The 23,153-nt window shown below is 47.5% G+C and overlaps 9 protein-coding genes across 12 annotated transcripts, besides 3 other annotated features; 4 read left to right on the top strand and 5 right to left on the bottom strand.

The window, feature by feature from the left end:
• Positions 1-929: 929 nt before the first annotated feature.
• On the bottom strand, positions 930-5,842 carry TSTA_055440 (sulfite reductase, putative; the record flags this gene model as incomplete). The annotated part of the gene is made up of 4 exons (XM_002487108.1): positions 930-1,143; positions 1,196-5,566; positions 5,615-5,754; positions 5,812-5,842. The coding sequence occupies 4 exons, from the start codon at positions 5,840-5,842 to the stop codon at positions 1,117-1,119; spliced, it is 4,569 nt and encodes a 1,522-aa protein (XP_002487153.1). The 3' UTR covers positions 930-1,116.
• Positions 5,843-6,004: 162 nt separating this feature from the next.
• Positions 6,005-6,027: a microsatellite.
• A 240-nt stretch (positions 6,028-6,267) lies between these two features.
• Positions 6,268-6,289: a sequence feature (AT_rich).
• Positions 6,284-7,839, bottom strand: TSTA_055430 (uncharacterized protein; the record flags this gene model as incomplete). The annotated part of the gene is made up of 2 exons (XM_002487107.1): positions 6,284-7,733; positions 7,804-7,839. 2 exons carry the CDS (start codon positions 7,837-7,839, stop codon positions 6,666-6,668), a joined length of 1,104 nt encoding a protein of 367 aa, XP_002487152.1. The 3' UTR covers positions 6,284-6,665.
• A 188-nt stretch (positions 7,840-8,027) lies between these two features.
• On the top strand, positions 8,028-9,375 carry TSTA_055420 (nucleoside-diphosphate-sugar epimerase, putative; the record flags this gene model as incomplete). Its single annotated transcript, XM_002487106.1, has 5 exons — positions 8,028-8,065; positions 8,295-8,447; positions 8,650-8,859; positions 8,913-9,128; positions 9,180-9,375. 5 exons carry the CDS (start codon positions 8,028-8,030, stop codon positions 9,373-9,375), a joined length of 813 nt encoding a protein of 270 aa, XP_002487151.1.
• On the bottom strand, positions 9,307-10,598 carry TSTA_055410 (RAS small monomeric GTPase Rab6, putative). 2 transcript variants are annotated; one of them, XM_002487104.1, is made up of 5 exons: positions 10,362-10,598; positions 10,275-10,300; positions 10,130-10,218; positions 9,677-10,079; positions 9,307-9,620 (listed from the first exon to the last, which is right to left on the bottom strand). In XM_002487104.1, exons 1-5 carry the CDS (start codon positions 10,412-10,414, stop codon positions 9,562-9,564), a joined length of 630 nt encoding a protein of 209 aa, XP_002487149.1. In that variant the 5' UTR covers positions 10,415-10,598; the 3' UTR covers positions 9,307-9,561. The 2 variants fall into 2 exon arrangements, with proteins under 2 accessions (XP_002487149.1, XP_002487150.1); XM_002487105.1 differs by having other exon boundaries at positions 9,677-10,218.
• A 190-nt stretch (positions 10,599-10,788) lies between these two features.
• TSTA_055400 (V-ATPase proteolipid subunit Ppa1, putative) lies at positions 10,789-12,025 on the top strand. 2 transcript variants are annotated; one of them, XM_002487102.1, is made up of 5 exons: positions 10,789-10,960; positions 11,013-11,047; positions 11,100-11,191; positions 11,243-11,551; positions 11,619-12,025. In XM_002487102.1, exons 1-5 carry the CDS (start codon positions 10,906-10,908, stop codon positions 11,719-11,721), a joined length of 594 nt encoding a protein of 197 aa, XP_002487147.1. In that variant the 5' UTR covers positions 10,789-10,905; the 3' UTR covers positions 11,722-12,025. The 2 variants fall into 2 exon arrangements, with proteins under 2 accessions (XP_002487147.1, XP_002487148.1); XM_002487103.1 differs by having other exon boundaries at positions 11,243-12,025.
• Positions 12,026-12,180: 155 nt separating this feature from the next.
• Positions 12,181-14,505, top strand: TSTA_055390 (molybdenum cofactor biosynthesis protein Gephyrin, putative; the record flags this gene model as incomplete). The annotated part of the gene is made up of 4 exons (XM_002487101.1): positions 12,181-12,456; positions 12,522-12,562; positions 12,613-12,650; positions 12,704-14,505. 4 exons carry the CDS (start codon positions 12,181-12,183, stop codon positions 14,503-14,505), a joined length of 2,157 nt encoding a protein of 718 aa, XP_002487146.1.
• Positions 12,955-12,990: a microsatellite.
• A 14-nt stretch (positions 14,506-14,519) lies between the features above and the next one.
• Positions 14,520-17,422, bottom strand: TSTA_055380 (DDHD domain protein; the record flags this gene model as incomplete). 2 transcript variants are annotated; one of them, XM_002487099.1, is made up of 4 exons in its annotated part: positions 14,520-15,076; positions 15,132-15,269; positions 15,319-16,615; positions 16,664-17,422. In XM_002487099.1, 4 exons carry the CDS (start codon positions 17,420-17,422, stop codon positions 14,607-14,609), a joined length of 2,664 nt encoding a protein of 887 aa, XP_002487144.1. In that variant the 3' UTR covers positions 14,520-14,606. The 2 variants fall into 2 exon arrangements, with proteins under 2 accessions (XP_002487144.1, XP_002487145.1); XM_002487100.1 differs by having other exon boundaries at positions 15,132-16,615.
• Positions 17,423-17,756: 334 nt separating this feature from the next.
• Positions 17,757-19,669, bottom strand: TSTA_055370 (uncharacterized protein; the record flags this gene model as incomplete). Its single annotated transcript, XM_002487098.1, has 3 exons — positions 17,757-18,524; positions 18,577-19,267; positions 19,317-19,669. 3 exons carry the CDS (start codon positions 19,667-19,669, stop codon positions 17,910-17,912), a joined length of 1,659 nt encoding a protein of 552 aa, XP_002487143.1. The 3' UTR covers positions 17,757-17,909.
• A 1,305-nt stretch (positions 19,670-20,974) lies between these two features.
• On the top strand, positions 20,975-23,024 carry TSTA_055360 (FAD monooxygenase, putative). Its single transcript, XM_002487097.1, has 3 exons — positions 20,975-21,671; positions 21,718-22,011; positions 22,061-23,024. The coding sequence occupies exons 1-3, from the start codon at positions 21,021-21,023 to the stop codon at positions 23,012-23,014; spliced, it is 1,899 nt and encodes a 632-aa protein (XP_002487142.1). The 5' UTR covers positions 20,975-21,020; the 3' UTR covers positions 23,015-23,024.
• The last annotated feature ends 129 nt before the right edge of the window (positions 23,025-23,153 follow it).

Raw genomic sequence — 23,153 nt, 5'->3', positions numbered from 1 at the left:
CAGCTTGACCTATCTCGGATCAAAGTTGAAAAGTTGAGAGGAATAGATAATTGTTACGCTAAGTTATGTGATCATAATCATCTTACGCGGAAATAAAAGCCGGAGAGCTCGACGTTTTGTATATAAATGGGTTGCTCTGTATGATCTCTCGAATTCACACTGGATTTTCAAAGTACAGTATATCAGTTGATCTCATTCAACATGGCTGAGGAAGACAAAAGGGATAACAAGACATATAAGGAGGATTGCCAAGGCATGGTAGGCTTCCTTCTTTCTCTCACCACATTTGCAGGTGGTTTTACCCTGAGTACTTTCTTCGGTATAAGTTGTCCCAATAGTCTGGCGGCCACGTTTTTACATGCTTCTTCTATACTCTTTCTGGGTGCTGCGATTGGATTTTTGACAATTCACATTTTGGTCTTTGATATCCCCAACGATCGGATACACGATTGGATACACGATTGGATACACGATCGGACACGCGATTCGATACATCGTATACTTATCTACGATCAATTTTACATATCCGGTCTGATGCTTGCTACTGGGATTTTATGCATACCTTTCGCGTTTTACTATTATTCTGACAAACGCCTTCTTGGAATAGGAGGAATTGTTATGGTGGTACCCTTGGTTTCGTCAGTCTTATAGAGGCCGTGACTTACGTCGTTGTCCATGCATCCAATCGCCTTTGCAAGATTTACAACAGCAATAACAAGAAAGATGAGTGGAAATTAATTCTCGTGTCTTTGTGGATGCTTTTTCAGAAACTACTATGGGGTATTTTTGTTGTGTTGAATGTGATCGAAATGTGCCGAGCACCTAAGCAGTGTATTAGGGCAGAGTAAAAATTAATTACCTTGAATCATGAGAGAGTTTACTGTATTGATCCTGACGAAGCACGTTATACATTAGTTTTGATATAAGTTACTTTAAACAGTACTGTATTTTGATATATTAAACAGAGGTAACGGGTCACTGTACAAGTCCTATCATTCAATGTCACAATTTTCAACCCAAAAGAAAGGAGATTCATAACTCGATCCTAGATGATTTCCATTTTCTTCATAAATCATCGCTTTAAAGCTTTTTTAACTCGAAGGCAGGACGAACTATTTACTCCTCATCTTCTTCCTCGGCGGTCTGCAAATTTAGTTAGGACGGTAGTCTTTCAAAGGAATGGATGAAAACTCACATTATCATGGAAATTTTTGCCTTCGGTAGTCTCATTAATAACTCCAGCACGAATACACCAATCGCCAAAACGCTCAGGTGTCTCGCCGTCAGTTTTACGCTCAAGAGAGTATCGTTTAAGCAGACCCTTCATAATATCCAAAATCTCATCTTCCTTGATCGAGGAGCGATAGAGCTTATTCAAGCGCTGGCCGTGGTAACCACCACCGAGGTACATGTTATACGCACCATAGGCCTTGCCGACAAAGGCGACTTCGGCGAGCCATGGACGAGCGCACCCGTTGGGGCAGCCGGTCATTCGCATGACGATGCTCTCCTTAGAGAGGCCGTTCTCTTCAAGAGTGGACTCAAGCTTGTCGATAAGGATGGGGAGGTACCGCTCTGATTCGGCCATGGCAAGACCGCAGGTCGGGAAAGCGACACATGCGGAAGATGAGAGACGCAGGCCGCTGAAGGCAGTGTTGTCGAGTTTATATTTGGCTAATAGTGCCTTGATCTCCGGGAGGTCCGAGTCTTGGATGTTCGACAAGATTACGTGCTGGTTACCAGTCAGACGGAATTCGCCCTTGTTGAGCTTAGCAAGTTCACGCAGACCGGTTCGCATGGGAAAGTCGGCTGTGTCTTCAATACGACCGTTCTCAATGAAGAAAGTGAAATGGTTCAAGCCCTTCTCGTCCTTTTGCCAGCCGAAAGTGTCGATATTTGAGACGAACTTGAAAGGGCGTGGCTCAGCGAATCGAATGCCGTCTGGCAGGATCTCCTCCACTTTGCCCTTGAAGACTTCAACTCCCATATCGTCAATAGTGTACTTAAGACGAGCATGTTTACGGTTCTTGCGGTCTCCGTGATCACGCTGGACGAGCATGATCTTCTCGCAGACAACGTGTGCCTGATCAGCTGGTACGAAGCCGAACATGGAACCAGTTCGGGGATATGTCTTTTTGTTGTTGTGTGTCACACCCATGCCGCCACCAGCAATAACGTTGAAACCTTCAAGATGACCATCAGAGCCCCTAATAGCAATAAGACCAATGTCATGGGCATAAACATCGGTGTCATTGTGAGGAGGAATAGCAATGGTGATCTTGAATTTACGAGGAAGATAAGTAGGGCCGTACAAAGGCTCATAATCTTGAACTGCATCTCCGGCGACCTGGACCTTCTTGTCATCATCGTCCTTTAGCCAAATCTCATGGTACGCGGTAGTCGCTGGCAGCAAATGGTCTGAAATCTTCTTCGAGATAGCGTGAACTTCACGGTGATATTCGGAAAGCTCAGGAAGGGAACTGCACATGACGTTACGGTTAACATCACCGCAAGCTGCAAGTGTTGTCATCAATGCCCTGTTGATGGCACGCATCGCTGGGCGAAGCTTGCTCTTGATGACACCGTGGAACTGGAATGTTTGTCTTGTCGTAAGTTTCATAGTCTCGTTTCCATGTGCACTGCTGATCTCGTCCATTTGCAACCATTGAAGAGGCGTAGCGACACCACCGGGGAGTCGGCAACGAATCATGAAAGAATAAGCAGGCTCAAGACCTTGTGCTTTGCGCTCGTCACGCAAATCACGGTCATCCTGCATATAAGTTCCATGGAATTTAGTGAGTTGAGAATCGCTCGCGGAAATAGCACCCGTGCTCTCGTCCAATAGTCCCTCGACAATTGTACCTCTGAGGTAGTTGGAGGCAATCTTGATATCCTCATTAGTCAATGGAGGAGGCTCATCCGCAATACCCTCAACCTTGTCGACACCCAACGCTTGCCACAAACGGGGCTCCCATTCTGCATAACCAGTCTGGAAAGCGTCTGGATCTTGGTCATCACCCAATCCAATATCAGTAAGTTTAGTAGCACCCAAGAAAGAGATTCGAGCATCAAGATCCTTGGCAGGCTTGTTGTAATATATCCTGTCTTCCTTACGAGGCCAGTAATGGCTGTCACCCAAACCGAATACAGAGTACTTGACAGAAGAAAGATCGAGATCGCCAGAGCTTTTAACGACTTCCCAGAATGCTCGACCATTCTGAGGGAATTCACCTTGACCAGCGGTACTAGAGATGAGCACAATGTTCTCCTCTGTAGCAAGATCTTCGATAGGATAGTCGTCCATAGCCATGACCAAGGTTTTGAGACCTCGCAGGCGTCCACGATTACCCAGTCGCTTAGCAATGTTGGCAGCATTGCCGTTATCGGAAGCATATAGAATAGTAAGAGGAGCACCAAACAGTCCTTCTAGTAGCTTTTCATACGAGTCCTTGGCCTTGCGTTTCTGAAGTGCACGAACCTCGGTTCCATAAGACTCGGAAAGGTTGTTTGCAAACTTGGGGTGGCGCCTCATCAGCTGAGTGAGCTGGTTATCACGGCGAAGGAACTCTTCAAGTTCGCGTTTGATGCGCTCAGAGTCAAGAGAGAATTTGGGCTCTCCATTCTCATCGCTGTCCGGATTCCAACGGTAGAGCGGCCAGTAACCGATATCAACCGCCTTCTTTGTCTCCTGCAACACAGCCAAGGGAGACTCGTTCTCCTTGTGGTATGGCAGATAAGCCACAACAACGGAAGGCCCGTCGTACTGATCGGCCTCTGCCATAGCCTGCAGGACCTGGGTGTAAGAGCCGTAAACAGCAACGGAGGCGACATATGCATTTCCAAAATTCATGGCATACAAGCCGATGTCCTTCTTTCGGCGTGTAGGATCAGCAGCGGCATGCTCGGAGTATGGCTGGGAATCGATGATGAGCATGTTGACATTAGCGCCCGACGCGAGGACGTGATGAACACCAGAGTTACCGAGATCGTAAGCCCAAGCGTCGGATCCAATGAGCCATTGAGACTCTTTGAAGAACAATTTGTGATTTTCGAGAAGCTGTCTTGCTACTTGAGAACCGTCTACCTTCAGGTGATCGATAACATCTTCAGCAAGGGCATTGACCTTGGCGGTATCCTGTGCGCTCAACGCCCATTTAGACAACCATTGCGCTGGCTTATCTGTGACAAATGCTGGTGATTTGGCAGCCTCTTCAACTTCTGCGATGAATCGCTCGCGGTGCTCGGATCTTGCGATCAGAGAACCAAAACCGTACTCAGGGCTAGCAGCGATCGTGGCAGATATGCCGGCATCTTTGGCACCCAGTTGGTTGGCAACGTACAATCGCTGACCGAAAAGTTGATCCAGAATCTTTGTGTAAGCATTTTCAAGAGCGGGCTGGACCAATTCTTGTTTTGTAGTGGGCACTTCGTAGCTCCCAACCTCGAGGTTCTGAATGGGTGACTCAGAAGTAAGGTTCTGTAAGATACCACGCAAAGCTTGTCCAACTGTAGATGGCTCTACATGGCCAAGACGATATCCAACAAGACGGGGCGATTGACCTTGGCCTGAAGACAAACTGGAAAGCAGATCCAAGAAGGATGGACCCCACCTGGTAGTCTTTCGTACTTGCTCTAGGACAGCAATCTGCTTAAGAGACTTGGGAATCTGGTTTGCAACCAAGCTCCCGATCCAAGGACGATAGAGACGAGCTGTGATGATTCCAATCTCCTTCAAATCGGCACTAGTGCTCGCATCACTCAAAGCATCAACAAAGACACCAGTAGAGCCAAAGATAAAAATGGCTGACTTTGCTTCTTGCGGACCAGTATACTCAATTGCTTGGTATTGTCTGCTGGTAAGTTTTGCAATAGTCTCCCAAATTTCAGAAGCCCATCTAAAGATATCCGCAGAATTGACAGGTCGCACACTTGTGGCGTCAACGGTTGTGGCAGCAGAGCTCACATCATGACTATCAGAGGAGCTGTCCCGACGGGAAGATCCAACAGAAGAGGCATCCCGGCTCAATGCAGCTGATGACGTGGTTAGGAGTGTGGGTGCTGGTGCTGAAGTAGCCGTGGTGGATAATTCCATGCCATTCTCAGAGACGGTTGCCAGTCGTCCGGAATCCGCATAGAGAGTCTGACCATCGGCCGATTGGCTGTAGGAAGGTCGGATAGCATCCAAGTCCAAAACCGTCTTGACAACCTCGTACTCTTCTGGTGTAATAGCAGCATCGTTGGCGGAATTGGCGGGATCAAAGAAGTGAATCACACCTTTTCCGGACTTGAGAGCCAGAGCATGAGCCGTCAAGGCAATATCTTGAGCCTCTTGAATAGTCTCGGATTGAAGGAATGTGAATCCGCATTGTCGGATTGAGCTGATGGCGCTGAAATCCGAGGCCTCGATAGCGACATGCAACACGATGGGATGGTTGGCGAGTCGGTAGAGGTGGGGGATTGAGTTGAGAAGTACAGAAGATGATGTCGTGACCGTGACAAGCTTGCCTTGCTGGAGAGGATGGAATGCAGAGAGAAGAGGGTCTTCATTGAAGCGGACGGGACGGATCTGAGAAAGTTAGTGGATGATCTCATATATTGAATTGGAACGGACTACCTCTGGAGTGTCCTTCAATAACACACTACGATCAAGGTTCTTGGCCTGAGTGTTTATTGAGTTGGAAAAGATAGAGTCCGTTTGTAGCGATGGCTGGAGAGAAAGTATGACATCGCTCGCAAGGTAGGCGATTCTAGCCGCTGGGGTACGTCAGTATATACATTACAAACTCCAAGAGGTATTTGGAGAAAACTCACCCGCTTGTGCGGAGGTTGTTACAGATGCCATGTCGACAGCCAAATCTCACGCCCTATGGCAACAACCGTTGGGGGGGGGGGGGGGTTATGAAAGATTGGGGTGAGGGGGGTGAATCTATATCACCACATGGGAGTGTACTTGATGCAATTGTACTTTCTCTCACACACAATGAGAAGAGAAATGGAAACAGAGGAGCAGAACAGAGCAGAGCAGAGAGGTGAATAAAAGACTCTCTGGCTACAGTATCATACAAGTGATCACTGATCAAAAAAGAGAAAAGTCATGAGGGGAGTCAGAAAAAATGTCCAGATAGGGAAATATGCTTAATGGAAACGCGGCCGATGCGATTGGCCGACGATCACGACATCGATGCAAACAGGCCAAACATTTTGCGGAGGACGAGTCCCGTGACCGAGTGTCGGCCGAATCAGTCAATTCCAGAGTCTATAAGTAAGAATTATTAAATAAATAAATAATCAATCAATCAAATCATTATATACCTGTCTGCGCCTAACCAATTTTACTAAGCCACCAGACAAAATGTCCGGCTGCGCATGGAATATACATGCTATCACGCCATCCGTCCCGGCCGACATCAACATGCAGAATTGCGAATGTGTTTCGCGTCATTATAAACGGCTCACCCAGCCGGCCATTCGAGTCATCCCGATACACTATCTCTCCGATGGCGATAGCGGTTGGAGTAAAAGATGAAGTACATGCAGTAAAATGCTGAAACGATCATCCCGTATGGTAAAAATCATGTTCGAATAGAAGATGTAGGATATGTCAAACGCCACGAAAATGACAAAATAAACTCCAAAGTCATCGTTCTCGTCTAGGCAATGCCAGTTCATCTATGCTCGTTCAGATCCTGAAGGTCAACACCGGCATTGCCACCTTCGCCGCCAATAGGCTGCATCAAAGCTGCAGCCTGAAGAACTGACTGCGATGGCTTCGGAGGACCGGTACCAGATCGACGGCGTCGCTCCCGCTCTGATAGACCCTCAAATGACGAGTCGTTGCGAGAATGAGAATGAGAATGAGAATGAAGGCTGCGGCCAAATCCCTTCATCCAGCTTGCATCTTCGACTTCTGGAGACTCGGGGGCCAGCCAGTAATTTTTGAAGACACTGATCATGGCACGGCCCAATGTTCCTTGCCAGCCCTGACCTTCTGGGGTATGTGGGAGGAAAGGCTCGCGATCGATATCAGGCGCACTAGCCACCGTTGCCACTGAGGTGGCACGGCTGTGCGTAGGAAGTTGATTGTAGGATGGCTGGGAAGCATTCAGGAGCTTCTGACGCAATGTCTGCCTGGCAAAGGCAAACATGACCAGGACAAAGTAGAGGCGGATCAGCAATAGAATAGAAATCATGATGATGCTCTCAAGGCTCTCTGGTTGCTTGATCCCATCACCGAGACTGGGAGTGCCGGTCGGAGCGCCAGCAGCCATACCAGCCGGCGAGGCGGCTGGGTCTGCTGTGATTCCCGAGTCGTCTCCGGGGCCAGGGATATGCACCGACGAGACATTGTATTTCGGGCTCGTAAAGCCGGACGTATCATCAATCGTTGAACCAGGACCCGACGTAGTGGGCGCATTATGAGTATGTTGAGACACAACCAAAAACCACGTCACACCGAATGCAGCTGTATATGCGGCGTTGATAACGGTGTCGAAGAAGTAAAGCCACGCGAGACCCAGACAATGGAGAGGTGTTTGTTTTCTGATATGAGGGAAAAGAAGCACGGCGAGGGCGAGGGCGGCTAGTGAGTACATGTACATAGAAAGTTGAATCGGTGAGAGGTGGTAGCCAGTTAAAAGAGCGAGCAATCCATATAGGCCGCTGATTTTGTTGAGAAGCAATGACAACGTGATGAGCGAAGCACCCGTCTGTAAGCTTAGGACGCACAAAAAGCGCTGAGTAGATACATGTTAGCTGGTGATCTTCTATCTATCTCATGAAAGTAAAGTACATCGTCTTCCTTACCTGAGGGCGCGGAATGCGAAATATGCGAAGCGCCATGTTGATGACGCTCGAGGCGATGGTCGTAGACCACCGCTAGATAAGCCAAACAGCAGAAAACTGAGGTTGACAGTGAATGCACCGACTCACTGTAATATACTTGGTCTGAATGTCACTGATCGCCGATATAAAGCGCGGAGTAAGAAATGCGAATAGCGTTGAGATAAAGTGAGCCAGAAGTGACAACGATGGCAACAGATAAGGAGGGAAAACAGAAAGAGAAGAGGTTGGTAGTTCCCGGGGAAGCCGTCCGCCAAGCCTTTTGATATTTTTTGTTAGGCAGATCCTTATTACATGACGTCTCGGTGGCTATTCTTTGGCCTCAGGGGATATAATTTTTTTTTTTTTTCCAACCGGATGCGGATACTTCAATGTATTCAATATTCATAAATCAATTTGTGCTCTGGATGTCGGATACACCCTCTCGTTCCCGAGTACTAGAAGACTTTTTGAAGCCAAAGCCGCACTCCGAAAAGTAGAGCATCCGATCACCCAATCAAGGGCCGACAAGGGTCTTCAGAGGATCCCAAAATCTCCTCCTTGTCGCAGCAATCATGCTTTACGAAACTGGTCAAGGATTTGGTTGATCCTTTGTATCAACTTCCAAGGTAACAAAGAACTTCAAATCTGGAATCAGCTCGCCTTGAGGTTCATTCGATTCTTTGAAAATGAGTGAATCTGGCTTCACTGCTGAACCAAGCCTAATCTCCGTCTAAGTCCGAATACTATAACCACATCTTTGAAACAGCACAATGTTTCTCAATTCACTACTACGCAGATTCTGAGACAAAATATCTCGGTATAAATCAGATCATCGACGGTCACAGGCTTCATTAGTCGGGAAGTCTTGGAGCAATGCCTCCAAAGTACACGAATCACCTCAATCATCGCACTCTCTCGTCGCGACCTCGCAACTACTCTAACAGGTAATCCCAAGCTCAAAGGGTTGATTATGAACAATTTCCTCTCATATTCACTATCAATCATGCAGGAAGTCCAGGGCGCGGAGGCTTGTATATTGTATTCTTCCCGCCAACTCACCTGAAACGAGGATATGACGCTCAGTCATATAGGGCGCTAGGGAAAGCAAGAATGCTAGATAACGAAACCAACAAAACAATTAGCATTGAATATACCCTAACTGCTGCGCGAGCTTTCAACGAGAGCTTCTCTGCCCAAAAAGAGACTACCAACGACAACAATTCAAAGCTCCGATTTCCTTATCTAAGCGGCTGCGGCCGCAGAACGGGACCCGACAAAGTCTCTATGGTTCATGCAGGATTACAGACGTATTCAGGGCCAGGTTGAGAACGAGCTCATTTCGTATGTCCGGAGAATAGAGAGGTTTCCGAAAGTTATATCTTGAGGCCTGTGATGGTGCTCTCTAAGGGAACGACTGTCAGGAGTGTGGTCTTCGGCATGGGTCCTTCTGTTCTAGTAGATGACTTCGCGAAAGTGATGCTGAAGCTAGTGTTGGACGGGAGTCAACGCTTGCAGATTTTGGAGAATTCGGATATCAATAATCTAACTATCTAGGCAGGGAATATGGTTGATGATATGCATGGATGAAGGTAGAACCTCGGGGCTGCCCACTGTGAAAGGAGTCGACAGAATGCCTGAATATATATTAATTCGTAAGGAGAAATAATAGTAATCATATACATGGGAACCATGCGCCACTTATACACATCAAACCACAAGTCAGCTCCAACACCAAAATACTTAACAGGCACATCCGTCGTTATTTGTTGGTTGCGACGGGTTAATGTTGACATCGATCACTGTTAAGGAAATAAATTAGCATATCGTCACTAAGCAACAAGAAAAATAAACTTACTTTGGTTCTCCCCTCTCTGCGCCTCACCCTCCATTCCTGGAAGGGCCTGTGCTATCCTCCTAAACAATTGCTTCACGTTATGTCCAACCTTTGCACTCGTCTCAATAAACATAAGCCCATTTTTCTTGGCCTCCTCCTCGCCCTGCGCGGTAGTTACTTCTCGCTTGTCGTTCAAATCGGTCTTATTCCCAACAAGCACAATAATCACATCGTTTCCTCGCTCGCCTCGGACATCGTCTACCCATTTCTTCGTGTTCTGGAACGATTTCGCGTTGGAGATGTCGTATACAACGACAGCTACACTTGAGTCACGGATATAGGAGGGGATGAGGGATCGGAAACGTTCCTGGCCTGCTGTGTCCCATAGTTGCAGTCGAACTGTTCGGTCTTCGAGGTACATGGTCTATAATTCTCAATTAGAGAGTCATGGCCGAGGACAAGTGGCATGCACACCTTTGACAGAAAGTCGATTCCGATTGTTGCCTGATATGTGTTGTCGAATGAATCGTACATAAACCGTGTGATCAAAGATGTTTTCCCGACTGCAGAGTGCGAGTCAGGCCAAAAGAAACTATATACCACCTATCGCAGAACATACCACTTTGCTCTCCGAGAAATACTAATCTATAATGCTTATCAGATTCAATCCTTTCTCAATATAAAATCAATCGGCAGTATAGCGCACTTAAACTTCTTCAAAGGGTTCGAATAAGAACCCGCGGCTGTCTGGGAAGCCATGATGTTGCACGATTCGGTATGGTGTCTTTCGATTCAGGGGGGAGGCTTCGGGTATGATCGACCTTGTGAATAAAAGGTTGAACGCTATTAGAGTATGAGTGTCAAGTAACTGAACAAAGCAAATTCGTAACGTTCGTCAGAGCAGAATATTCGAGGGAAGCAGGGTTGTAGTGAAAACGGACGTAAAGGAAAGGGAGGTTGCCAGGTATCATCGTTAATTGGAGTTGTGAACCTTATGCATTAACACAGCGAGGGGGGCCACAGCCAATGACGGAGCCCCGATGGCCGCACCGCCCGGCAGATTGCCGACATCTCACTAGCTAAGACTGCTAAGCATCATCAGCCGTGCCAACTACTATCCGACCTCTTCATACGGTGACCCCACGCTTTGAATAGCTATAGGGACTGCTCGGTACGGTTGCTGAATACGTCACCCGGCTTGGACGGTCTGTCATCTACGAGGAGCAGAGACATAAACAGACACATCAGCAATGGCGCTCTATCCCGCTGGTGTTGCGACCGCGGCACTTGGTGTTGTCGGTGCTTGTAAGAGCTACCATTCTCTCTCGGAATGATCATTACTGATGCGGTGGATTAGATATGCTCTTTCACGGCGAAGGAGAAGCGTTTAATGTACGATTTCTGGCTACGCGGTTGTGGTTTCCATCATCTAACTTGGAACTAGGTCGGCCAATTTTTAGAGACAGTGTCACCGTACACATGGGCCAATATCGGAATAGCTATGTGTATAGGTCTTTCGGTAGTAGGAGCAGCATGGTACGACCAAAGCCATCTTTTTCTGTCGAACCAGACTAACAACATTCTTAGGGGCATCTTCCTCACTGGTTCATCCATCCTCGGCGGTGGTGTCAAGGCACCTCGGATACGAACAAAAAACTTGATCTCGATTATTTTCTGTGAAGTCGTCGCCATTTACGGTGTCATTATGGCCATTGTCTTCTCCTCGAAGCTCAACTATGTTGATCCGTTGAACGTGTATTCCGGCAGCAATATCTATACTGGATTCTCTTTGTTTTGGGGAGGAATTACAGTCGGTGCCTGCAACTTGATTTGCGGTATCTCTGTTGGTATTAATGGAAGCGGTGCTGCTTTAGCCGATGCCGCTGACCCTAGCTTGTTCGTTCCCTTTCCTATCCCCCGCTGTACCTCTGTTCGCAGCAAACCAAGCTAATTGAATTGGCAGGTTCGTCAAAATCCTCGTTATCGAAATCTTCAGCTCCGTTCTAGGTCTTTTCGGCTTGATTATTGGTCTTTTGGTCTCTGGGCGAGCCAATGAATTCAAATGAACGGTTCATAACATATCTAGATGTCTTAGGAAGTGATTGTTCCTAACGAGATCGTCTTGCTCGGGTATCACATCTAACGAGCTTCTCATATTCTGTCCTCATCGACGGAAACAGTTTCTTCTATCTGTATGTCAAATGTCAAGGGGCGTATGGTTTATATAGGTGCATTATGATTTTGTCATCGCATGAATTTGTTGGCTTCGCCTACACAGGCGAGTGTATAGTATTATACCTTGGCATATGTAACCATGATTTCAACAGTTATTATTTTTCTTCAAATATCATGCCGCTTTTTTTCTAGAGTATCAACATGCCGCCATATACAGCCATGCTGACTGATGCTGTGATGTGGGGCATCACTCCAGAAGTCATCCATCACTCTGTTAAACTCTACCTAGACCTCTATTTCAACTGAGCATGTATAGACTCTTTTCCTTGACTTCGTAAACAATAACAATCATGTCCACAGACATTCTCCGGCCAGCAATTCTGATTATCTCAGACACAGCCTCTATCAACCCTCAAAGTGACAAGACCGGCCCGATTCTGACGGAGATATTTACATCACCTCAACATTCCAAGACGTGGTCATCACCTATTGTCAAGATTGTTCCGGATGATTTTGATCGGATTCAAAACGCAGTCAAAGAATGGGCTGATAATCAGGAAGATGGCTTCAATTTGATCCTGACTAGTGGTGGGACGGGGTTTGCTGTTAGGGATGGGACGCCTGAGGTTTGTATACATCTATTATGTTGTAGGGATGTCAAATCTGGAGATAGTACTGACTTTGATAACAGGCAGTCTCCCCTCTGATTCATCGTCATGCGCCGGGACTTATGTAAGATTCCAGTTTCTAGTATTTCAATCCACAACTAATTATCATCACAGACACGGCATGATAGCCGCATCTCTGAAAGTGACTCCATGTATGTACCAAGATGATACATTTCTCTTGCCCTTACGTTAATTGGTTTGCCAGTCGCCATGATGGCGCGTCCTGTGGCAGGTACACGGAATGCATCCCTAGTCATCACACTCCCAGGATCACCCAAAGGTGCCAAAGAGAACCTTGAAGCTGTCATCAATCTTCTCCCGCACGCTTGCATCCAAGCAGCTGGTGCAGACTCACGTTCAATCCACGCAAAAGGAATCAAGAAACTCGAACAGGATGCCGGCCTGTTGTCCACAGGTACAGAGTCCACAACGGCAAAAGATCACAGCCATAATAATCACCACCACCATCATCACCATCATCACCACGACCACGGACACGCAGTCCCAAAAGCGCATACTTCACCAGAAGATCGGCCACAATCAAATGACCCCAATGCCGGGCCTACCAGGCGATATCGTTCTTCGCCCTATCCGATGCTTTCAGTGGACGAAGCACTTAAAATCATTGCGAAAGAAACGCCCGAACCTACAATTATAGAAGCACCAGTTACCACCGACCTCGTAGGCTCAGTCCTCGCCGAAGATGTCTATGCCAGTGAAGCCGTACCGGCCTATCGAGCAAGTATCGTCGATGGATACGCAATCATTGTCCCGGACGACAGCACCCCAGGCCCCAGAACAAAGGGCGTTTTTCCGGTGGCTTCTGTGTCGCATGCCCAAGCATCATCTATGCCTCCACCCCTTGAACCCGGCAACATCGCACGGATAACTACAGGTGCACCTCTCCCACCAAACGCTAATGCAGTAGTCATGGTCGAAGACACTATTCTCGCCTCAACAACCCCGGATGGAAAAGAAGAAGCAGCAGTTGAGATCCTAACCGACGATGTAAAAATCGGCGAGAACGTGCGAGACCCGGGTAGTGACGTGACCAAGGGCTCCAAAATCCTGTCTAGGGGAGACTTGATATCTGCTATTGGCGGCGAAATCGGCCTGCTCGCTTCAACGGGTACCAAAACCGTGAAAATCTTCAAGAAACCCACCGTTGGCGTGATGAGTACCGGCGACGAACTTGTCCCGCACGACGATCCAAGTGCTTTACATGGTGGTCAAATCCGCGACTCGAATCGACCATCTCTAATCTCGTGTCTGCGTGCCTGGGGCTTTGAGACGGTCGACCTGGGAATAGCCCGCGACACACCGGCCGGCGAACTCGAGAATGCTCTTCGCGGCGCATTACGCGGAATATCAGTTTCCCAGCCCGCGGTAGACGTCATCATCACAACGGGTGGAGTATCAATGGGAGAATTAGATCTACTCAAACCAACAATTGAGCGTACCCTAGGCGGTACTATACATTTCGGTAGAGTGTCTATGAAGCCCGGTAAACCGACTACATTTGCAAGCGTGCCGTACAAACCATCATCCTCACCGATAGCATCATCTGAGCAGCAGCAGCAGCAGCAAGAACGCGAACGGAGACTCATATTCTCCTTACCCGGCAACCCAGCCTCGGCCCTAGTAACATTAAACCTCTTCGTCCTCCCATCTCTGCACAAATTAATGGGTCTATCAACCCGAAACACGCCCACAACTCCGCCTGGTTCAGGATTGGGTCTCCCTTTAATAACCGCAACACTGACACATTCCATCAAACTCGACCCCAAACGCACGGAATATCATCGCGCTATTGTGACTGCGTCACGGCGCGATGGGAGACTTTATGCGACTAGTACAGGAACAGCGGGTGTTGGGCAGCGGAGTTCGAGGGTGGGGAGTCTTGCGAAGGCGAATGCGTTGTTGGTTTTGTATCCTGGTCTGGGGGTGGTTGGTGATGGACAGGTTGTTGAGGCGTTGTTGATGGGGCCGTTGATGGCGGAGGATTAGTTTGTAGGTATCTAGAGCAATGAACGTAAAAGTTTATTTCTATATACATTCATTAGATTTATCATGTATTGTATGTCTAGAATGCAATTGTGAGAGTAGATCTACGCCTTCCAACCCTTCTTCTTCTCCGCCCTCAACGCCAACAAAGTCCCATCCTTATCCTGCCTCCGCGCAATCTCAACAACAATAAACCTCACAAAATCCGGCAATATCCAATAACTACTATGAGCACTCAACATATTCAGATACTGAATATTCAACGGTCCACCACCGCCAGATATGAAATAATCGATTTGACCGTTATCGTTCAATAGGAGCATACGCTTTTCGGCGATTTCTTCGCGTGTGAAATCGTGTGTTTCGAGTTCGACGTTTGAAGGTAACTTTGTGATGTTTGTGGGTCGTGAAGGGAGCGCTGTGCTTGAGAGACCGGAACTCGTTAGTGATTTGTTTGTGGGTCCAAAACCGAATATTGATGAGATGAAGGATGATGAGGAGCTGGGGACGACGGCGGGTTTGAGAGAAGCAGCTAGGTCGCTGTCTACTGCTGCATTTACTTGATAGGCGATTGCTGGATCCGAAAGAGTTAGAATTGAACATATAATACATGTGATTTGAACACATACGGTCTGTCGTATGCATAATATTGTAAAGATTGTCGAGTGCTAGACAACCGTATTTCTTGGCCTCTCCTGCAACGCCTCTTTGCATATCTTCGCCTTCCCTCCCTCGCTTATTTCTGCCTCGTCGTGGAAGCAAGTTCGCTTTGAGGCCGTATTAGCATGAGCAAGTAGAAAGGAGAAGAGATTTTACCTTTGTTAAGTAGGAGAAACAACCCTACAGGACTCCCGCACAGAAACACATTCTTCGGGTCGAATTCAAAAATATCATCATGCAATTCAGCCGGCTGCAAATCAAAACTAGGAGGATTGGTAGGCTGGTTGCTCAAAACATCAAGTGCCATGACACTTCCTAAAGAGTGGGCCAGTAAATGTACTCTGCCATGTTCGTGGAATCCAGGGTTGTTCATGCACCATAGCCGATATATCCGATTTGCTTCTCTGACGACAGCACGAATCATTTTCTCTTTGTGGTGAGAGAGATAGTAAGGTACGTCTAGCATCACATCGCTAACAAGTGTGCGAATTGCGGGGATTGTTTTGGGTGTGAGATCGTCGAGTGTGTAGTGGTTTGCAGTAGGGTCATTTGTATCCAGAGAGTCCATTTCAGCATCTGCAAGTTCTAATGTCGACCGCCAATTAACCGGCAACACCATGATACCTCCATGGTCAGGGCGAATAAAAGGCCAAATCTCTTCGTTATTGAGTTCCATATTAACAGACCTGCGGAACCCATTGATGGCATGGGTGAAATGGAAACTTTCCATTTTCTCAGACAGTTTTTGACCAATCCCATGGATGACAAGAACCAAGTCCGATGGATTGGGTCGACTACCTTCAATGTCACAAGCATAACAGATTTGCTCGCCTCTGGAATGTCTCGTTTGGGGCCGTGTTAAGTAGTGTCTCATGTCAATGTTTGTCTGCTTGACAGGATGAAGTTGATCCCATTGCTTCCTGTCGAACCCACGAACTACAGGGATACCGATTTGACGCCCCTTGCGAATTGAGCTAAGAGGTCGACGATTCCTCGAAACCGAAGGCAGAAGACTTGGGCGAAGTATTTGAGCATCTTTACCGTCAACATAGATCACACTAGCATTCTTGTATGAACCTGACTCGGTTTCCTTTGTAGAGCCGCTGGCTGCCAGATTTTGCGCAAATGTGACTTCCTCAATATCGGCATCTGCATCATCAACAGACACATCCGTAGACATTTTCCCACCCTGAGCAGTCTCTGGCCGGCTTCGAGACACAAAATCATCCTGCCACAACTTGTATACAACCTTCATCTCAGCATCAGCCCCATGTTCTACGCAGCTGTTGAGTTCATCTTGCCAAGTGTCTGTCCAAGCACGCATATAATGATAACCCTTTTCAAGCTCGTTGGCAAGATACGGCTCAATTGGAAGCATTGTGTTTTTATAAAACCATGTTGCGCGAAGGACATCTGATATGTCGTGAAGCGGACTCCAATATATCGGTTTCATCTACGTAAGTCAGCAAGTAGCGATGAAAAGAGTCTAAGACTGTATCACCTTCAATCCTGGTAGCTCTACCAAATGAAGACGCGAGACTCCGACTGGGATTTTGTATCTTGCCGAACGATCCTCAGGTTCCTCGGGTGAGAATTCAGTATCCAGTACTTCAGCAGTCGCATTTTCTGTGACTTCCTCACGGGTTGCAGGAGCGGTTATATCATCTGTGCCGAAATCCGTGCTCTGGCCATTTGCAGTGCTCTCACCTCCCTGCTGAATACGCGAAGATGAAGCTCCCTCCGAGCCGGAGACATGGCCTTCCGAGCCAGCTAAGGAGGCACTATTTCGCTTTACTGACTTGAACTTTCGCCCTAACGGAGATGTGTCCCTCTTCTTCGGCCATGTCGATGGACCTTCATGTCGGTTAAACAGTTCCGATCTCTTCATAGGCATACCACCAGCATCGCTCGCAATGCTACCCGCCCCAGAAGTGGTACCCAAATTCCTCGCCTTATCCTTCCGGGAACTAATCCCCGGACGTGTTTCCTGCGAAGCAGTATCCGCAAGAGCTCTCCAAGCCTGTTCCAAAGCAACATTATCCCGCGCCGAGAAAGGCTGTGGCGTAAACGCTGTTCTCCCAGATGCCGCAGTCGCAGCCGCCGGAAGCGGAGTCAAGGGATCATCGATCGGAAGAGAGGAGGTATAGAAGAATTGGGAATTGACTGGCGGAGGATCGGACGAGGACTGGAAAGCGACGAGATCCAGCTTCGGCGTAGATCGAAGGCATGTTGGGCCGTAGGTGTGGACTGGACCGGACATAACTGACGGACGTACTCGAGTATTTAGTTTGATATGAGTATCAGATATTCTTCTGTATCACGGCGAATATGCCATATTCCGTCTTCGAGATGACCGTCGCGTAGCTACCAAGGCAGCAACCAAAACAAAACTAGCAGGGGCATGCTTGCACCAGCCGTAGCGAGAAGCAATAATAACTCAGACGTGTATAATGTTCGCTGACAACAGAAGATCAAAACCGCATCGTTTAATGCATCTATGAAGGAGACGGTGTGTTGATGAGAAGAACTGCTGCCATGTGATCGCCGGAGCGGTGATGACGTCGCCTTACTTTAGTGGATCTTTCCTAAACTCATGTTTTCATTCGGCTATCTTAATGAACTCGGTCATTCGCGAAACTATTACAAATCAGTATTGAAAAGACCATATGGACAAAGAAGAGAAAATAGACGCCAAAGAAAAATCAAAGGAAAGCCAAAAATAACCGACTTCACCGCCAAACCAGCCCTTAGAATGGATCATGCAGGGAAGATGCAAGCTTGAGTTGCTCCATCTTCCTCTTGTACTTGGCTTGCTGGACAATCGCGACGACCACCTGCTTGATCTGGAGGAAAGTAGCAAGAACCTCTCTGGAAGCACCTAGCATCTCAAGGATTGGCTCGACATCGTGGAAGAGCTTACGAATAGCGCTATCGGGCCAGCAATAACTGCGAACATTCAACTGGCTGATAACACTACCCCAAGCATCCAGTGTACCTCTCAAGAGCACTGGATCTAGACCGTATCTGCCGGGAAACTCGAAAGTCCGAAGGTTGTGAACGATGATGTCCCGTTGAGTCTTCATGTCAAATTGAAACTCAGGGACGACGGGTCGGTTCCTGGACTTCCAGGAGTTGACAAAGCGCTTGATAGAATCGTTGCCAACGAAGCGGTTGTTTTGCAGCTGAACGAGAAGATACGAGTTGGCGCTCATGCAAAGGAATAGCTCAAGCTTGGAGTAAATTTCTGACTGAGCTTCGGGGTCGACATTGATTGAAATGCTAGGCTTCATCACGATGCCATGAAGTAATTCCATTCTGTTGTCGTCTGGGTCACGTTCCAGGGTACGCTGGATACCACGTTTCTAGTTCAAGTTAGTCCAAGTATTTTTATCTCATTCAAGATACAACACATACCACACGATGTCCGAGTGATTCGACTTTCTCAGTCATCCTCTGAAGGTTCGAGTTCTTCCAATCCTTGCTCTTGCCCAGGTAGCCAGCAGGACCATACAGCACCTTCTTCTTAGGCTGGCCACTATGATGGTAAGGGTCAATAGGATCAAATGGTACGTGTTCTTTCTTTGCTAGATTAGTGCTCTCTGAAGTTTGTAAGAGGGGTGCTTTCTCGTTCAAATCGTCAGCGTCAGGCAGGCGAGCGCTGTGGCGACGAGAAAAGTTGACCCGTAGAGCAGCCAACTGCGAATACATATCGCCTTGCTGATTGTTTGAGGATGTCTGAGACTGGTCAAGAGTGTGAAGGCTAGACCTCGTTTCTTCACATTCTTGGATAGGTTGAGGATCGTCCAAGTAACTAGAACCAGGAAAGACTGTCTGAGGACGCGAGGATTGATGGAAAGAGGACCCTTCAAGATATTGTGATTGTTCGCGTCTCAGATTGACAACATTGGGAGGGTCCAAAGGAAGAGGTTTGTGAGTGTTTAGTTGCCCAGGGCGAGGAGTATTATGGCGTCGGACGTTCCTGGCAGTGTTGATGCCTGAGGAATTGCCCTCGTAATGCCAGGTGCTCCCACTGCTAGTAGTTAAGTCGGGCCAGCGGTCATCATCCTCATACACAGACGAAGATGGTCGTGGTGGGTGCAGTACACTGTACAATGTTAACGCTATCCTGGAGTCAGATATCATATTCAGCTTACGCATCATAGATGGACGCCTTTCTCGCGTCGACGAGATTTGCTGGTAACGCCTCCATCATTACTGGACGTTGCTCGTTGACATATCGAGGCCTTAATGGTTCTGGGAGCAATGACTCAACGACTCCTCGTGCTGTACGCGTGAAAGACCATCTTGTCTGGCGAGGACAGGTAGGTGAAGCCGGTGCAGATTCAGTTTGTGGTTCCTCTACCACCATGTTCCCCTTGAAGTCGGGATGATAGCGACGAGGCAAGAGAATAGGAATATCTCCTTCAGAACTATCCGATCCCTTGGTCTCAATCCCGTTTGCTGGTTTTGATAGCATCTCATCTTTTTTCTTTGTATCTTTATCCATTGTCTTTCTGGATGTTGGTCTGATATGTGTGAACAACAAAACAAACAGGTTAAAAAGCCAACAAGTGCAGGTACAAAAAAAAAGATTTTGAGTGAAGAAGAATAGAAAGAAGAAGGAAGGAAAGAAAAGTTCTTATTATGATCTATTACTGGAGTGTTGAGTGGAAACTTTTCATCGCCGGGGGCGACCAGTATCAGTGTCACGATGTCACAGGTCCTTATCAATGATACACACAATGGACAGAGGTCACTGTTAGTTGAGTGCATTGTGTTGGCGACATTCATCTATGTCTAGGACTGCTTATCATGGTGCTGCTGGATATATGTCTGGCATGATGGATATCTCTGGGCCAGCCTGAGTTTTCCGTTGTATACAATGATATTCGACATCTCTGACTGGGATTACTGAGAATATGGCCAAACTTGAAGCTAACCATGCCGTATTTGCAGTCACCTAGGCAACTACCTAGCAATGGCTCGAGATTATTGCAGACAACGGTCGTGGCTAGATACTGCTTGGAATCGAAGCGTATCTGCTGAATCTCAGTAAGCCGGGTATATAGTTTGCGTTAGGGTTATCCTACCTACGCATATCAAGACGCAATACCTATACCAGGTCGAGTCCATCAATCAAAGTCAACACATAACAGTGGTATATGTTGCTTGGGCTATGCATCTCGGAATTCATCTAAGCTATTTTTCTTACTGTTGAACTGGTATTATACTTCTTGCATCGTAGTAGGTCATGGACAGTCACGTGACCAGTCCTCTCAACCACTCGAGCCACACATACACTCCGGTTAAGCTGACTCAATAACTCGATATAATTGCACTATAATCGCTAGATCCAGGGATAATTCTTCTTCACAGAAATCGTGCAGAGAAACAGCTGAAGACTCTCCACTTGCCGACTTTCTAACCGTGGGTGGAGCACCCGGTTGCCGCGATCCCCGACCGACGACTTTCTGTAGACAAGCTTCTCCCCGCACTGAACCCCAGCCTATATCGATTCATCGAATAACTGTGATCCAGCGCATGGACATCATGAATCAGCTCGTTACGATACTAGCACTACTGCGCAGCCAATGTGGGCTGTGGCACCGAGCAGCCAATGTTATTTCGGCGGACATTTCGACGACATTTGCCGTTTTCTAGATCCGGTCGTACGCTTGTCCACGATGATTCGGTATTTCCAGCTGCTATTTATTAATGGGACATTTCCGCCCTGACGATGCTCGTTCCTTTCTTTGTTTTTGTTTCGTGTTGTCGGTCTTTCTTGTTATGCTCTGATACCCTACACTTGAGACAAGTATAAGAAAGAGATATTCTTACCAACCTCGATAAACCACAATATGGCGAAACAAGACAACAGATACGACATCGTGATCGTCGGCGCGGGTCCTGTTGGGATTCTGCTGTCACTATGTCTCTCTCGCTGGGGCTACAGAGTCAAACATATCGACAACCGCCCTGTGCCGACAGCCACTGGCCGCGCCGACGGTATCCAGCCTCGCTCCATCGAGATTTTGAGAAATCTCGGCTTGAAACGTGCTCTGATGGCATACGAGCCCGCCAAGGTATACGATGTCGCGTTCTGGGATCCTCTTCCTGGTGGTAAAGGTATTACTAGGACTGGCAACTGGCCTAGCTGTCCTCGTTTTATTGATACGAGATACCCATTTACTGCTTTGGTGCACCAAGGGAAAATTGAAAAGATGTTCCTGGACGAGATTGAGAAAGCTGGCACAGTTGTTGACCGTCCCTGGACGATCGTCGATTTTGAGAATAATGGGACGGATGCAGAGTATCCTGTTGAAGTCAGTCTCAAGTGTTTGGATACCAACGTCATTGAGAATGTGCGCGCCAAGTATCTGTTTAGTGGAGAGGGTGCGCGCAGTTTTGTCCGGGAGAAATTGGGGGTCAAGATCAGCTATAAGGATCAGATTTCTTTCGTCTGGGGTGTGATGGATGGTGTTGTACAGACCAATTTCCCTGACATCAAGGTACGCTCACCGTCTACGAGGTTCAGGGCTTGAACTGATTGTGTAGACAAAATGTACCATACATTCGGACAGCGGCTCAATCATGGTCATTCCTCGTGAGGATAACATGGTCCGACTATACGTGCAAATCGCATCTTCGACCGATCCTGACTGGAACCCGCGAAAGACGGCCACTGTAGAAGAGGTACAAGCTGCTGCTAAGAAGATTTTACGACCTTATGTTATTCAATGGGACCGGGTTGAATGGTACTCTGTGTATCCTATTGGACAGGGAATTGCAGAAAAGTACACATTGGACCACCGCGTATTCATGGGTGGAGATGCTTGCCATACTCACAGCGTACGTTTTTAAATCTCTTATTGTAATCGAGTATACTAATTTTATACAGCCCAAGGCAGGTCAAGGCATGAACACAGCTTTCCATGACGCACTCAATTTCGCCTGGAAGATGCACGCCGTTGAATCTGGATTCGCCAACCGATCTCTCCTCGAGTCATATGAGCCAGAACGCAAGCAGATTGCCGAGGACCTGCTTGCCTTTGACAATAAATACGCAGCCCTCTTTTCAAAACGTCCTCCCAGTGCAGAGGAAGTCGGTAATGCTAAATCGAACGATGCCAATGCCGAAGAGAACGAGTTTGTGCAGACTTTCAAGTCTTCTTGCGAGTTCACTAGTGGATACGGAGTTGCATACGACCCTAACGTCATCAACTGGAGTCCCAGTCATCCCGCTCAGTCACACTTGTTCGGCATTGATGGTGTGAAACTCGTACCCGGCAGGGCTTTCACCCCTACGACTGTCACACGTCTCTCTGACGCCAACATGATCCATTTAGAACAAGAAGTGCCCGCAAACGGCTCATTCCGAGTCTTTGTCTTTGCGGGTACACCACAAAAAAGCAAAAAGGCCCTTGAAGACTTTGCCAGCTATATCGAAAAGGAGAAGTCTTTCCTATCTGTTTACCGCCGGCCTGATATCGCCAACGTATCATACTTTGAGCGACATAACCCGCATTCCAAACTGTTCACTCTCAACTTTATCTTCGCCTCTGAGAAAAATGGCGTTGATATGCAGTCTTTGCCTCAGATTGTCAAGGATTATCACCATCACATCTATGCCGATGATATCCCTGACGTGCGAGTACCGCATGCTAAGTACTCGGCACATGAGAAGCTGGGATTTGATCCTGAGCAGGGTGGTGTTGTTGTTGTTCGTCCTGATAGTCATGTTGCTTGCATTGTTCGTCTAGTCGAGGGGAGTGGTACGGTTGATGCATTGAATGCATATTTCAATGCTTTCTCGTCGAAGCCTTTGGGACAGGGGCCAGGTAGTCATCTTTGATCGATAGATTCATTGTTCTTCAGCATGTATTGCACATTGTATTAGCTATGTGACGCGTTATTAATTCCTTATAACTCTAGATCATAGTGTAGAAAGCATTGTGCTAGCATTGAATTGTTAAGGACTATAAGGCATGCCC

Source organism: Talaromyces stipitatus, genomic scaffold, assembly GCF_000003125.1.
Source record: "Talaromyces stipitatus ATCC 10500 scf_1105507295487 genomic scaffold, whole genome shotgun sequence".
Classification (NCBI taxonomy): domain Eukaryota; kingdom Fungi; phylum Ascomycota; class Eurotiomycetes; order Eurotiales; family Trichocomaceae; genus Talaromyces; species Talaromyces stipitatus.
Note: the sequence above shows the minus strand (reverse complement) of the source record. Positions and strands in the feature narration are given on the sequence as shown.